We start from the raw sequence: 15,423 nt of genomic DNA, 5'->3' as shown, positions 1-15,423 counted from the left end.
CATGGGCTAACTAAAATCTTATCATTGATGTCATTGTTTTGAAAATACTCAATCTCTTTTTCGAATCCTCTTTTTTTTTTTTTTTAAAGAAACCTCAGAATTTGCGATATGCAATTTTAGCTTTATCATCATAGGAATCCTTGGGCCTTAGGCCTCTTTTCTCTTCCTCATTTCTGTAATTAATAAAAATGTTCAGAAAAATGAAGTTTAAAAGTTTTAAATTAGGTCTAACTTATAATGCATACTAATTAGCTTGTTCTCTTTAAAAAAACGGCTTGCATAACTGATTTTAAAAATTAGATTTTTCTCTTTATGAAAAAAAAGTAGCCGTTGCATCAGAACTTTGAATGGTCTAAAATATTGTGATGTCGGACTTTCAATATCTTTTCTAGTTTACGAGATCTAAACGGGACGGACGGACAGACGGACAGACATTTCACACAAAACTAATAGCGTCTTTTCCCTTTTCGGGGGCCGCTATAAATGACATGCTCTGACTTTTAGATGAACAACACATTTTTGGCAGGCTTTTTTGTTTTCTAGATTAAATTATTTTGATTTTCAAATTTGAGTACAGTAAGAGTTAACTATTTTGTCAATCTTATTTTAGTTTAGGCCTAAATAGTAATTGAATAGTAGCCACACAAATATAAAAATATTGAGAAAATATCGTATAAATGAACAAAGTACCTTTTAAAAATACGTCCTATGTAATAAGAATAATCGCTGGTTTCGTTAACTTGGCCGCTTCAAAAGTAATCAATGAATGTTACAACAAAAAACATGAAACTTGTGTGTAATATTCTATTGAGGTCTTTTGTTGACTGGAATTATATTCTTGTTTTTTTCTCTCTTCTTACAGCTTCCCTGAATATGTTATTACTTCAGTTGAACACATCCAATCTACTTGCACAGCTTCCGCATAGCTTTGTACATAACATCATACGCTTACGTAACATGGCCAGAGAATTCAGTGAGGATGCTACGCCATACATCAAGCGTAATGATCCAGAGTACTATCGACGTAAGATGATTCGAAATTGCATATATGTCATAGGAATCTTTTGGTTGAATACGTTGACTTGATATGTGCTTTTCAGAAGAATCGCATAGCAGAGTGCTCAAAAATCAACATTTTATACAGTAGATCTAGAGTAGCAATTGAAAAATATCAACTAGTAAAATATATTTTTTTTAAATATAAACTTAACAATGTTGAAAGTAAAGATCCGTTTCAGACCTTGCGATCTATAGGGCAGACGATGTAAAGGTCATCTGTTTATGTGGCCCGCGGTCATGTGGCCAACACAACGACTAACCGCCTTTACATTTCAGGTACCCATTAGATCTGGGTGGACTCAGAGGCGCCCTAAAGATTCCGAATTTAAAAATCCATTCATCACCAGCATTAGAACCTGGGACTCATCAGTTCAGAAGCTAAGCGCTTTACCACTCAGCCATCGCGCCTTCTCTATAATATTGTTAAAAACCTAAAAAAGAAGATCTTAATCTGACAATTGTAGATGATGTTGAGACGTCGGCCATATTTTTGTGATTTACTCGGAAATCACAAACATAAAAAAAAAGTTAATGTGCGAAACATAACATTTTAACATTCTTAAAAGTGAAGATCACACTATTTTTCTGGTGAATTCTTAACCACCATTGCTGTTCACAAACGATATAGATAGCCTAATAAAATGATGGATTAAAAATACCAGTTTCTATATTTCTTTGGTTTACATCGCGTGATAACACGTAATTCTTTTTCGTCAGATAGTAGTTATCAAATAATAGATAAAGAATCAAAAGTAATGTATTTTTTTCAGAGGATGCAAAAGTAATTTGTTTCTATGGCTGACGGTTTACGAGAGTGTCATGTGGCCAGCACAACGATCAATCGCATTCACTTTCCGCAAATGTTAGCTACCCATCAGAGTTGGGTGGACTCTATACACACACTATAGAATAGTGAGGGGAAAAAATAACTTCTCTTCGTTCTTTCTTTCAATCCTATTAAACAACGAAGCCAGCTGTTAACACTTGTTTGTGTGAAATGTCTTTGTTTGCTTACATTTACACCATGAAATTTGTTTTTTGGTATTTAGCGAACTCGTTGCGGAAACAAGAGTGGGTTAGACTAAATGACGAAATCATTTACAATGCTTTTGAATCTATGAAATTAGTGTTCTACCCTTAACTGCTAGTTTAACCAGTGTTCACCCTAGCCATCAAACTCTGCCACAAAGAAGAAATAGATAATGGCAACACACAATGATAATACAGAGCTAGAAAAAATTAATACCTCAGCATAAAAAATGATTAGAAGGCCTAATTCGATAACATATGGAGTGTATCACTTAGAGAACTCCTAGGTCTAAACTCGTGTACCGCTCTTCAGTGAATAAATATAACGTTTCAGAAATGTAGGACTCCGCTTGCAGAGCCGACATAAATCTGTGAGTAGTACGCAGGGGCGGACTGGCTATATGGGCAAACGGGCAAGTGCCCGGTGGGCCGGTACCAAATGGGCCGGTCTGGTCGCGACCAAAGAAACAAAATTTCAATGTAGACAACTTTAAAAAAAAATAGACAACAGCAAGATACAAATGCCCGAAAACGTTTTGTTGTTGTTGTTGTTTTAATTCTGATTACAGTTAATTTTGTTTGAAATTCAACAAGAATAAAAAAAAAAAACACTATACACTGTACGTATTATCATTTGCAAAACGTTGGACCGTACTTTCTGCTATGCACGAGCGGCATGGACTGCTTCGATGTCTTCGAGACTGTATTTGGCCTAATAATTTTGCTGGTCGGCATGGGCCTTTGATGGCACTCCCATTTTTTTTGCTCCTTCCCTCCCCCGTCTTTTAATGGTTCCAATGAAATTTAACCAAAAAGAGGGATTGAGAGAGGTTAAGTTAGAAAACATTGATATAACGCAGAAAAAAAAAAGATAGGCGCGACAATTAGCTCTTTAACAATACTTAATAGAAATTAACTTTAACACATACACACAGCCGCGAAATTGCAAACCACCCAACTTATTCCCAGCTCAATATGGGCATAAAGCTTTACTTTCTGCGATTTGAAAAGAAAAAGTAAGTTTCTTTTTGTTTATTTTTAATAACGTAGATCTAAAAATACTACACTTAAGGCTTACAAAAAAATATTTAATTAAAAAATAATCTAGATCTCAATCAATTTGTATCCTATTATAATTAATGGCAAATTTATGCTTAGTATGAAGTCATTAATGATGAAAATTATTACAATAATTTATATAGCGCTGTCACATCCGATATTTAATGAAAGGAGATTTATATTTTAAATAATGGGTCATGGTATATTCATATTCAAATCGCGTTTTTGAGAATGTACTAGGAGGAAGCAAGAGCTTTTCACATTAAGTAAGTGCCTCTTTAACCGTTCTTCTTTCTCTTATCTTTTAATGGAATGGGTTGCCTGAGTCAGCCAGGAAAACCAATGATTAGGCATATTTCAAGTCACAGATCAACATGCATGACTAGATTGACACATGAAATGCGTAAGACGTAACAGGTTGCCTGGAGGGGAGGGTCTTCGAACCATCACTTGCCTCAGACCTCATTGTCTAAAAGGGAAACTTAACTTACTGCCCCAGTGCAGCCAACGTAAGAAAACTACAGTTTCCAAATTTCATGAGCTTAGCCAAAAGGGGTTTTCTGGTTTCCCTTCCCCCTCCAATACAAAAACTAAAGCATTTTTACCATTTATTACCAGTCCATGGACTCCATTGAATAACAGTTTTGGTTTTTGAATTATTATTTTTTTTAGCGGAAGAGTAGCAGGCTAATTGCACTGTAGATACCTCAGAATATCCATTTTTTAAAGCTTAAAATAACGGAAATAATGCTTGGTTCCGAGGCTTCGCCCCGGACCCCACTGGGGTGAGCTCACAGCGCTCCCCCGGACTAACTAGCTGCCCTTTGACGGTGTACTGTCTTTCCACTAATTATAGGAAGAGAGTATTCTAGGGTAGAAAAACCTTTGAAAGAATGAAAGATCAGAATGTAATGAAGATTAATTTCATAAAGAACCTACACACACACTAATATATATATATATATATAAATTGTGGAGTGGGGTGAAAATCCCCCCCCCCCACACCGAATATATATGACATGCCATTTGTGGGCCGGTTTATATGGTAATGCCCGGGCCGATTTAGATACCCAGTCCGCCCCTGGTAGTACGGCTGGTTATATTGGTACACAGTACTGCGACCTTATGACCTGAGGGAAGACGTCTACTGACCATTATATTGTTCGGATGTGGCGATAGTAATGGTCGGCATTGGTCAAGTAATGGCCCACCCACTCTGTCCGGTACTTGGAGAAAACACGAAAATATCTTGGACAGTGGCGATGACCTTCAACCCACTGTCTGAAGTGATAATGGACTTAATGGGAATACCCGTCTAAAAAAAAAAGCTAAATGGACGGGTTAGCAAAAATCAAGTCTGAAAATAGTTGGCCAACTCACTGACCATTTTATTGAGTTGTAAAACCTACAAACCAACCAGAAACATGAAAAGTCTTATGGGATATTTTTGAAGGGGATGAGATCATTAAAGCATATATCAAAGTTAGATGTTTTGTAGGAATAATACTTCAAACACTGAACCACGACTAACAAATACAAAAACATTAATTGTTACGAGCAGATGAGAGTCTTCTAATCCTACATCAACACAGCACTACAAGTCGTAGAGAGTAGGAGAACTTTAATCCTGTTCAACAAATAATATTCTCAAAAATATCCTCGTTCACAGTATTCCATTATGTCTCCTTTTTTTTTCTTTCAACACACATTCGCACCATTCTTTATTCACACTACGCTGCGCACGTAATAATCTAATAAAATATTCAGAAAGACACAAAGATAAAGGCACATTTCGTATTCCATCTACTAGGACTTATTCATTAAAGTGCTCTTTTTTCATTAGTGCCATCAAAGCATGGAACAGTTGGCCTGAATCAGCCAGGAAAAACGAATGATTTAGCAGAGTTGAAGTCTCTAATTAAAATGAACTAGATTGACACAAGGGTACACGCAAGATATTGCATAATTATCTTCTCCTTTGAAGGGACGTCTGTAATTTATATAATATATATTTATATAAAAGACAGATCTATTAACGAATCAATTAAAAAAAAAAGAATGTTTATTTGTATGGTAAATGTGAATAAGTGATAAGAATACTGCATTATTTTTCAACTGATTGAATTCATCAAGTCATTTTTTTTCTAAACTCTGGTTAAACCATTATTATGTCAAAAATTGCTTTATTTTTTTTCCCTTCCAGGAATTGGTGAAACAATAGCCAGAGGTTTGTTTGATTTAAACTACGACAGCAGAGACGTGGTCACAACTCAAAATAAATTGTGGAAAAAGTCTTTCAACGAGATAATGAGTGAAGCGGACTCGGACTCTTGCCTGGGGGAAATATTCGGTGCCAGGTCTGTGTAGTGGGGTGGGTAGCTATTTTGAGGGGAGGGGAGCAGGAAATAAGCGATGCCACTTTAGTTTTATGTTGTTGTTGTCTTTTAATATCGGTACTTTTGAAGTGAAATAATTGTAGTAGGGTCATGTTTAGGGTGGAAAAAATTAGCTATACAAAACATTTGTGATCATTATTGCCAAGAGTTGATAGATGACTTATGTGGGTGAATATCGCTGCTGGGTTATATTGTGTTTAGCTTTGGATAATGATTGAGGGGAGATAAATGACGCTGTTTCTGTTAACATTTTGTTTACGTCGTAAAGAGTTAAACAAGCAAAATAGTTAAAATCCTTTAAAAAAAAAACTAAGCTTATCTATAGGGGAAGAACTCCGTCTTTAAAACTATATCTACCAATAATGTACAAGTTATTTCCCTTATTCAATATCAAACAAAACAATTAATTGCAAATAATTAATTGACTAATTGAGCATTGTTTATTGAGTCATATTTTATTAGGTACAATAAATCATTATTTAAAGTATCAACTTGATCATAGAATGCGTGAGGGAGAAATAGCGTTAACAATTATGTAGGGAGACTAAACCCAACAAATTTAGCCATATATGTGAATGCTGAAGTATTAGTTTCCCTTGTTGCTAGTAAGCAAAATAATTAATTACCAGGAATTATTTGTCGAATTGTTTACTTTTTTTTAATTGATTCATGTCTTGTCTATGTCAATGAATAGTTGTGCAAAGTTTCAACTTGATCCTAGAATGGGTGTGGGAGAAATAACATATAGACACTTTTTACCAGACAGACAGAGTAAGTAGATATAAGCTTTGTAGAAATGTTTTATTTTCATTTTTTTCGCTCTTCCCATAGGGGCTTAAATTGTTTTATTTTTTCATGTTAAATATTGGATCTTAGGATACACTTGTGGCACTCAGAAAACTTTAATTTTTTTTTATTATAATAGCTTTTATATAGCGCTACTTTCATGCTTATAGCATGCTCAGAGCGCTTTTGGTCCAATCTCATTTGTGGACCAGTGGGGGAGGTGGTATCTATGAGTTGGTTTACCGTACTTTAGGCGCTCAGTAAACACAACTCTGCCCGAGTCGGGTGTCGAACTTCGAGCCCCCTTCTAGGTAGCCAAGCTAAGCCAAGTTCAAGCGCACTTGGCCTCTCGACCACACTTCCCACCAAAACTCTATGCATATTGTATGCACATACAAACAAGTTTGTATTGACCCGCCACTTAGGTGTGAACCATAATTACGTGTGCAACGTACTTTATGAGCACAACTAACCCTCAGGGGCCTCCCACACACAAACTCGTTGTTTTTTTTTTCATTGGATTTAGTCTTTGTTTGCTTTATTGAAATGTTCTAGTAGGCTCCTCACATACACAAACTATTGCCATACATGCAACAAAATCAACACAACGTCAAACGAGAGGATATTCTTTGTGGATAGGACGTCGGTTTCTCAAGTATCACTTCACTTTAATTCCATTTCTACTTTAGCAAAGATTGATTGTAATTTTGTTTCCTGACCTAGTCTCTTCTATTCACTTGACGATTAACTTTTGTTCTACTCTGTTACACAGTGTTCATGCATGTATTGCAAGAATTATGGTCCTCTATGTCCGTAATGTCACTTCTCATGACCGATCTTTTAACCAAGGTGGCATGGCGTTATGTTTAACGTTACATATTGAAAGCTACAGCCCAAACTGGCCCAAATCAGGTGTTTGTTTTTGTTCATATTAACCATAGCCATCACTCGGCCTAATTGAATCTTCTATAAACTCCTTTTAATAAAATATTTCCCAAATCAACAGCTACAATACATTGTAATTATCGTGTATTTCTTTGTAAGTCAAAAGCCAAGATTTTGTTGAATCTCATGGCAAGTTATCAAAGAGTTGAACCTGTACTCTCTGTCCCGCCTCCCACTGAAAAACTAAAAACGTCAGTCATGAAGCATCAAAGAAAAAGAGTGCCTCAAATGGAATGAGTTTCACGTAGCGAGGATCAGGCTTCAAATTATTGCTAGGATTAAGTAACTGACGTGAGTTCCAAACTTCCAATCACTCTATCGACTGGAGAAAAATTTAGCAGTGAATGGAAAAAGAGAATTGTCGCCCGTGACATTCCGTCTTTCTTTAGCAATGAACTTTACAATGAACTTCAGCAATGAACTTTACAACTTTAAACAAAAAGAAATACCCCTAGAATGGAATTTTATATTGGATTGTTTGACCTTAGTAATAGAGAATCAACTTTTTTATTGGCACTCTATATTCTGTATCGTACACAACTCAGATGCATCTAGTTTAATTTTAAAGTTAGTGGGTTCCCCCTTCGAGACCTACTTTCTATTTCAAGAGGCTTTTGAACAAAGACTTGAATTGTGGTTGTGAACCTATTGCAATCTGCTGTTCATCAGCCTTCAAGGATGTCATCCCCCAAGCATATGTTTATTGATCATCTTTTCCATTCCAATAAACAGCTGTTGTATATTTACAAACTTATTTAAAAAGTATAGACCCAATTACCTAAGAACTAAACACTGTGGACTCTATATGGTCAGCTATTAATGAAATGTAACTCTGATATTGGTAACCAAACATTATCTTTTCCTTTTTATAATGGACAAATGATTTGTTTTGTCTACTGATCTGGGCATGGGAAGAGATGTTGCGGTTCGGTTACTCGAGGGAAATAAAGTTTTAAAACAAAAGTAACTGACTGTGAGCGTGTTTTCAGTATACCACACAAAACCCCTCATACTTACTCACATACACGCGCTCTTTTACACACACTGTCCTGTTGGTGATAAATCAGAGCTTTCTCTTAAAACTTCTTCATTTCTGGCCATCATGTTTTAGCCAATGACATGGGCATGTTCCAAGGGTGTTGAGATGAAGATACTTACTATTTTACATGTGACTTCAACATTTCTCAACATAGTTGTCTCCAAATATCCACCTCTAATTGCAATCTGATCTGTTAAATAGATGTCATTTCCAAATAATCATAACTTTTTTTTCAATAATACGCTCACAGGCACACACATTTACAAAGATTATATCAACTCACTCTGTCGCTCTGTCTCTGTCTGATACACATTTTCAATACATTATTTCTCCCACTTCCCATTTTCGGAACAATTTGAAACTTTGCACAATTATTCATTTTTGAAGACAACATATGAATAAATCAACTAAATTAACCAATAGATAATCCAATAGTGGTAATTCAATAATTTTGTTTGGTATTGAAATGGGGTAAAAATGTTTACAGTACCTGGTATTGAGAGCTTTGCTTTTTACTAAAGTATTTTTAGCGGCAACGAAAGGGGAATAGACGCTATTAATTTTGTGTGGTTTGTATGTCCGTCCGTCCTTTTTAGATCTCGAAAACTAAAAAAGATATTGAAAATTCGACATCATGATATTTTAGACCTTTCATAGTTCTGATGCAACGGTTACGTTTTTTTTTTCTGAAAGCGAAAAATTACATTTTTTAAATCAACTATGCAAGCAGTTTTTTCATAAAAATACATCATTTTTACAACTATTCACTATTAATAGTAACAAACACGGGAGGCTGTTTAGTAAGGGAGATGATTATTTACCATATTTTTAACACATTTATGCAAACGGTTTTAAATTTCTGTCAAAACAATTTTTTTTGTTTTATTGCTAAGTTACGTAAGTTCTTCCATACTAACTACTACTTTACAAAAAAAAAATGTTTACTTTTTTTTAAATAGAAAAAATCTATTTAAGTGGAACATAATTTAAAACAACAATTAATAAGTAGTTGTTCATATTATCGTGTGAACTGCAGTTTTCCTTCTTGAGGTTTTCAATAAGAGATTAACCCTTTACAAAACAATTAGATTAATTAACTTCCCTGGAAATCTTTGGAAGAAAAATTACAAAACAAAATGATTGGTTCGACTCTAAAGCAGTTATTTTAGCACCTGTCATCAGAGCAAAGAGAGATATACTCGCTACTTACAAGGCAAAACCTACCCAACGCAACCTGCTAAACCTGAAAGAAGCTAGAGCCAATGCACAGAGGACAGCAAGGATCTGTGCCAATGAATACTGGGTAGAGCTCAGTGAGAATATTCAGCTCGCAGCCCAAGTGGGCAACATAAGAGGGATGTACGAAGGAATCAAAAAGGCTCTCGGACCCTCCCAAAACAAGACAACACCTTTGAAATCAATCACAGACAAGTGCCAACAAATGCACAAATGGGTTGAACATTACTCTGAGCTCTACGTCACAACAAGCTCAGTCTCTGACTCAGCCCTTAAGGCCATCATACAATTACCCACAATGAACGAGCTAGACGAAACACCCACCCTTTCAGAGCTCAACAAAGCCATAGACAAAATTGCTGCGCGCAAAGCACCCGGATGCGATGGTATCCCCCCCAGATCTTCTAAAACAATGCAAAACTACTCTAATCCAACCTCTACACGAACTGCTTTGCAAATGTTGGCAAGAAGGTGCTGTGCCACAAGACCTGCGAGATGCTAAAATCATTACACTGTATAAGAACAAAGGTGACAGAAGCGACTGCAACAACTACAGGGGAATCTCCCTCTTAAGTAGTGTAGGCAAAGTCTTTGCTCGAGTGATACTTCCCAGGCTACAAAAACTCGCTGATCGGGTCTATCTAGAATCACTATGCGGCTTTCGCTCAGGGAGATCCACGATTGACATGATTTTCTCCATCCGCCAACTCCAGGAAAAGAGCAGAGAATAAAGGATGCCTTTGTACATTGCGTTTATTGACCTGACAAAGGCCTTCGATCTAGTTAGCAGAGATGGCCTCTTTAAAATTTTACAGATAATAGGCTGTCCACCCAATCTACTAAATGTAATCATATCTTTCCACCAAAATATGATGGGTACAGTGCAATTCAACGGTGCCAGCTCTGAAAGTTTCAGTATAAATAGCGGAGTTAAACAAGGATGTGTCCTGGCCCCAACTCTCTTTGGAATACTATGTTCACTGCTAATCGACAACGCGTTTGACCAATCCACTGATGGCATCTATCTCCATTCCAGATTTGATGGCAAACTCCTAAATATTGCCAGAGTGAGGGCCAAAACTAAAATCAGAGCCACCCTCGTAAGAGATATGCTATTCGCGGATGACGCAGCGGTAGTGGCACACACGCAAGAGGAACTTCAGTCACTAATGTCCCACTTCTCTCAGGCCTGTAAAGAATATGGCTTGACTATTAGCACGAAGAAAACAAATGTTATGGGACCACCTGCTACAGCACCACCCTCCATCCTCATAGACGATAACAAGCTGGATGCTGTAAACGAATTCTGCTATCTGGGATCCACAATTACAGATGACCTGTCTCTAGAAGAGGAGATGAAAAAAAAGCATAGGGAAGGCTACCTCGACCTTTGCTAGACTCAGACCAAGAGTTTGGGAAAACCATAAGCTAACTACGGTGACCAAAATGGAAGTCTACAAGGCATGCGTTATGAGTACACTGCTGTTTGGCAGTGAATCATGGACCACCTACGCAAAGCAAGAGAGAAAACTGAACTCATTCCATTTGAGATGTTGAATGTCACATGGAAAGAAAAAGTGTGCAATACTGAGATCCTTGCGCGATCAGGTATTCCCAGCATCTTTACAGCCCTCAGACAACGCCGTTTGCGCTGGCTTGGATATGTTTGCCGGATGGAGGACAAGTGCATCCCGAAAGTCATCCTCTATGGTCAACTCGCGACTGGCACAAGAAAAACTGGTCGCCCCCACTTCCGTTACATAGATGTAATAAAACGTGACCTCAAATCAGTGAACATCAATACTGATAATTGGGAAGACATAGCTCTAGACCGCAACAGATGGAGAGAGACAGTGACCAAGAAAGCTATGGACAGTGAAAGTACATGGGTCTCAGCTCAGGAAGAAAAACGCACAATCCGAAAAACGGCCAGCTCCTCTACCACAGAAGCAAAAGCCACCTTAACCTGCGCTATCTGTGGACGGGAGTGTCTCTCCAAAATAGGGCTCCACAGCCACATGAGGAGGTGTGCTCTGAGATGAACCATAGTCGTTCTACGACTGAAGGAGGCCAATGATGAGATTAATTAGATAATCATTATATGACATCAGTTAGGCCAGGTTCACAGGTGACTTCAGCTTCTATCCCATGGTCTACTCGATCGTTGGGGCACCACACAAGATCTGTCAACTTTCTTTCTCCATCCTTCTGTCATTTGCCCAGTGGCGTAGCTAGGGTGGGGGCAGGAGGTGGGAGAATTTGAAGATCCCCCCGGGCCTCCACTTGAGTGGGCCCCCAAATGAGTGTCCGAAATTTGTTTTTAAATAAATATTACGTCACTGTCATATAATTTTGCTTTTCACGTTGTTATATAAGTTAGTGCCCCTGTTGTATGTATTCCACACAAAGTATTAACTCTTTCCGTAAGGGGTTTCTCTCAATTTCAAGGAATAACTTCCATAGCGCTGACTAGTGTCGTGTTACTCTCAGGAAGTAACTTGTTATATAGGGTAGTTTATTTCACCATTCTTATCATTTAAGAAGAAACATGATAAGAGCACTGAAAACAAAGGAGACCTTGAACCTATCGAAGAAAAGTATCACTATTCAGATGATTCATACAAAGATACAGCAGTCGAAGAAGTGAAAATATCTCTTGATGAGGGAAGTATTGCTGAAGAAACTCCAAGGGAATACCCTTTTATCATAGTCAGAGAAAACATCTGAAGTAAATGATACAGATAATGTGTCAAGGGATGGTCTTCCAAAATAACATTCTCCAGAAGTGGAAAAAGCTATAATTAAGTACAAAGACTTTAGATATATCCTGCCTGGAATTTTATCAGAGGAACTGCGAGCAAAATTCTGTTAAAGGGTAGCTTATTTTTCCAAAACAAAGATAAAAGGTATTTGTTTCGAGTAGAGTTTACCCAAAACAAATCACAAAGTTTGACATCATGGTTCACTAGAAAGCGTCCAATAGGAGAGATCTCGGGTCCTCTTCTCTCGACTCTTGGGATGTCTATTTTGATTTGCATGTGTACTGTTTTCTGAGGCATCAGAAAAGATATCTAGTGCATTGAGCAAACCTGGAGTTGGTTCACCAACTGGAAGAAACATGAGAGACTGAAAGAACATGAAGAAGGAGTCCACCACAGACACGTTTTTTATTTAAGTGGAAGCTAGAAAAAGAAAAGCTTAAAGCAGAACCATATGAACTGTCACATGCGCAAATTTTGAAAAATTAACAGTATTGGAGAGATATTCTGAAGCGTGTAGCAGCAGCTATTAAGTACTTACAAAAACAAACTCAACCTTATGTGGTCACAACAAAAAAAAACTGAATTCACCCAATCCTGGGAACTTCCTAGCATCTTTGAAATTTCTTGCAAAATTTGATAAGTTACGAAACACCACTTACATAGAATCGACTATGGGAAGACACATTATTTGTCACCAGAAATTCAAAATGAGTTCATAAACTTGATGGGCATAAAGTTAGTTAATGAGACCTACTGTCAAGTTTAATTCTATGATAATGCAACCACAATGAGTCGCCGTCTGTCTCTTAGACATAAATCCAAAGGCAACGTTTCTGAAATGTGATAATCACTCTCTGAACCTGTCAGCTCTTCATTCTGCTGAGATAGATCCAGCAATTGTCACCCTTTTTTTGGAACTGTAAATGAATTGTTCACCTTTTTTTCCAATTCAGCCCAGAGATTGGCCAAACTGGAGCCGGGAGTTTAAAAAAGGAGATAATACAAGGTGACAAGAGAAGAAGCTACCTTGTCGATTTCCTAGCATCTCGACAAAATCATAAAGCTGTTGGAGAAACTTTTCTAGTGTTGTTAATTTTACTGATATACTGTACCAATTTGAATGTAGGGTTATATATTAAGTACATTATCTCATGTCATCATGTCAAATGTCACAATGCAGGGGGCTCCCAAAAAAAGGTCAATTCCCCCGGGCTCCCAAATCCCTAGCTATGCCTCTGCATTTGCCTTTGATAGAATTTCCTTCTGATATTCTTTCTGAAAGTATTAAAACCTGCCTTTTACCTGCCTGGGTGGACCACTTGGGGGGCCAATTTTGAGTTTGTGTTTCCACACAAGCTGTCTTTGTAACTATGTTTATATTTTGTTTTTGTCTTCGTTCACATTCTCTACGATAAAAATAGTTCTTCAAACTCATCCGCTGGGTGCCTTTTATTCGGTAAGCGAATGCCCTGGGTGAGTAAGCGACTACTTTGAATGGATAAGCAATTTAAAAAAATAAAATGGTGTGAGTGTGGTTGATGTTGAGAATAAAATACAGTACAGTAATAAAAGAATAATAATAATAATACAGAAACATTGTCAAATATAGTTTACGACATTCGCAGTGTGTAGGTGGAACGTCGTAATCGTGGATAATGGTTGATCAACTTAAATTCTGTTCCTATTGTCCTATATGCTATAGGCATACATTCGTACATTCTGATAATTTAAAATTCTTTTTCTTTGTGTGCTCAGAGACGGCATGCAGTGTGCAACGACAGACCAGTGTTGGACACTCATGACTTCGTTTGGTTACAGTGCTTACTCTCTAACACACGAGATCTTCTATTTGGAAATAGCTGAAGGTGTAAGTACATTCGTCAGAGTGCTTGGGAAACACGAGCAAGAACTAACTTGAAAAGAAGGAGTCGGAAGCGTACACGAAACGATTAGTTCAGAGATTAATTTTACAGCTTTCTCCCGAATGTTTTAGCCAAAGATTAAACCAGAGGCGTCGCTGGTGCTGGTGTCACCCAATGAGGTTAGCTAATCTCATCCACATCACAACCAATCCCCACTCATTATTAATAAACGCGCAGTCACTTGTTAAGTAATTTATTTAACTATTTACATATTTATTTATTTTTACAAATGAGGTTAATCCTATCCCCATCACAACAAATCCCCCCAACAAAAAAAAAACAACTATCAATATTTCCTAAGGAAAGCATAGATTATTATTAAACGCGCAGCCATTTGTTAAGGAATTTAACTATGTACTTATTTTTTTTTACAAACATTGTTAGCTTTTGCAAGAAAAAAAAAGTGTTTTTTTTTTTTGTGGCACCAGGTGCGGTCTGCAATCCTCGCTATGTTAAAAAAAAATGAACAAGGCATAGTTTCGTTTAGTGATCTCATTTTCTGAAGACTCCAAACTATGATAATAAATATTAAAACCTCATATATTTTGTTTTAATAAAGACTTAAAATAGTAATCGTATCTACTTTTTGTGATAATTCTTGTAATTTGTTTTCAACTCCTAGTTTGGTTGTAAGAAAGAAATACAACGACAAATTCTCAATCATCGACAACCTAACTTGAGAGAGCTACAGGACATTTTCTGTGCCAACATACTGGATGAAGCCAACATGATAGCTGAGAAAGGCTTCCCCTCAAATCAACGAGATCTCTTTATGGAACAAGGTGTTCTTTTAGATTCCTCTAGCCAAGTGGTCCCTAAACTTGTTCTTTAACGGAACACTTCCCATTGTCTAAGAATTTAGCACAACCGTACGTTAGTTTTATAGGTAGGATTATTTCCCGTTTGTTAAATAAAAATATTAATTAAAACACATTCTACTTTTATACATATTTTTTTTTTATTTTCAAGTAGAAAACTACCGTATAATAAAATATACAGCATAAGCCCGTTCGGTTTAAGTTTAACTTATCCTTCGAATAATTGGTCCATAATGATCATTCCGAATGGCTCGTATTAGCGACACATAGACATTTGTACTATCTTTCTCAGCACACTTTATTCTTAACGTGACATAATTAAACTTTTTCAATGGAGAGTTTTCCTGGGTTAGGAAATTGAATTTAGTTCCA

At 36.9% G+C, this 15,423-nt stretch overlaps 1 protein-coding gene across 3 annotated transcripts in view; it reads left to right on the top strand.

Moving 5' to 3' along the window:
* The window catches only part of LOC106057700 (UPF0764 protein C16orf89 homolog), a 103,210-nt gene that overhangs the window by 85,507 nt on the left and 2,280 nt on the right, over window positions 1–15,423 (top strand). For all 3 annotated transcript variants that reach the window (XM_056020136.1, XM_056020134.1, XM_056020135.1), the window contains 4 exons: window positions 863–1,024; window positions 5,351–5,504; window positions 14,067–14,178; window positions 14,856–15,015. In XM_056020136.1, coding sequence (XP_055876111.1) covers window positions 863–1,024; window positions 5,351–5,504; window positions 14,067–14,178; window positions 14,856–15,015 — 588 coding nt within the window. The remainder of the gene's footprint in view (window positions 1–862; window positions 1,025–5,350; window positions 5,505–14,066; window positions 14,179–14,855; window positions 15,016–15,423) is intronic.

This window comes from Biomphalaria glabrata, chromosome 2 (assembly GCF_947242115.1).
Source record: "Biomphalaria glabrata chromosome 2, xgBioGlab47.1, whole genome shotgun sequence".
Classification (NCBI taxonomy): Eukaryota; Metazoa; Mollusca; class Gastropoda; family Planorbidae; genus Biomphalaria; species Biomphalaria glabrata.
This window is presented reverse-complemented; position numbering and strand designations above follow the sequence as displayed.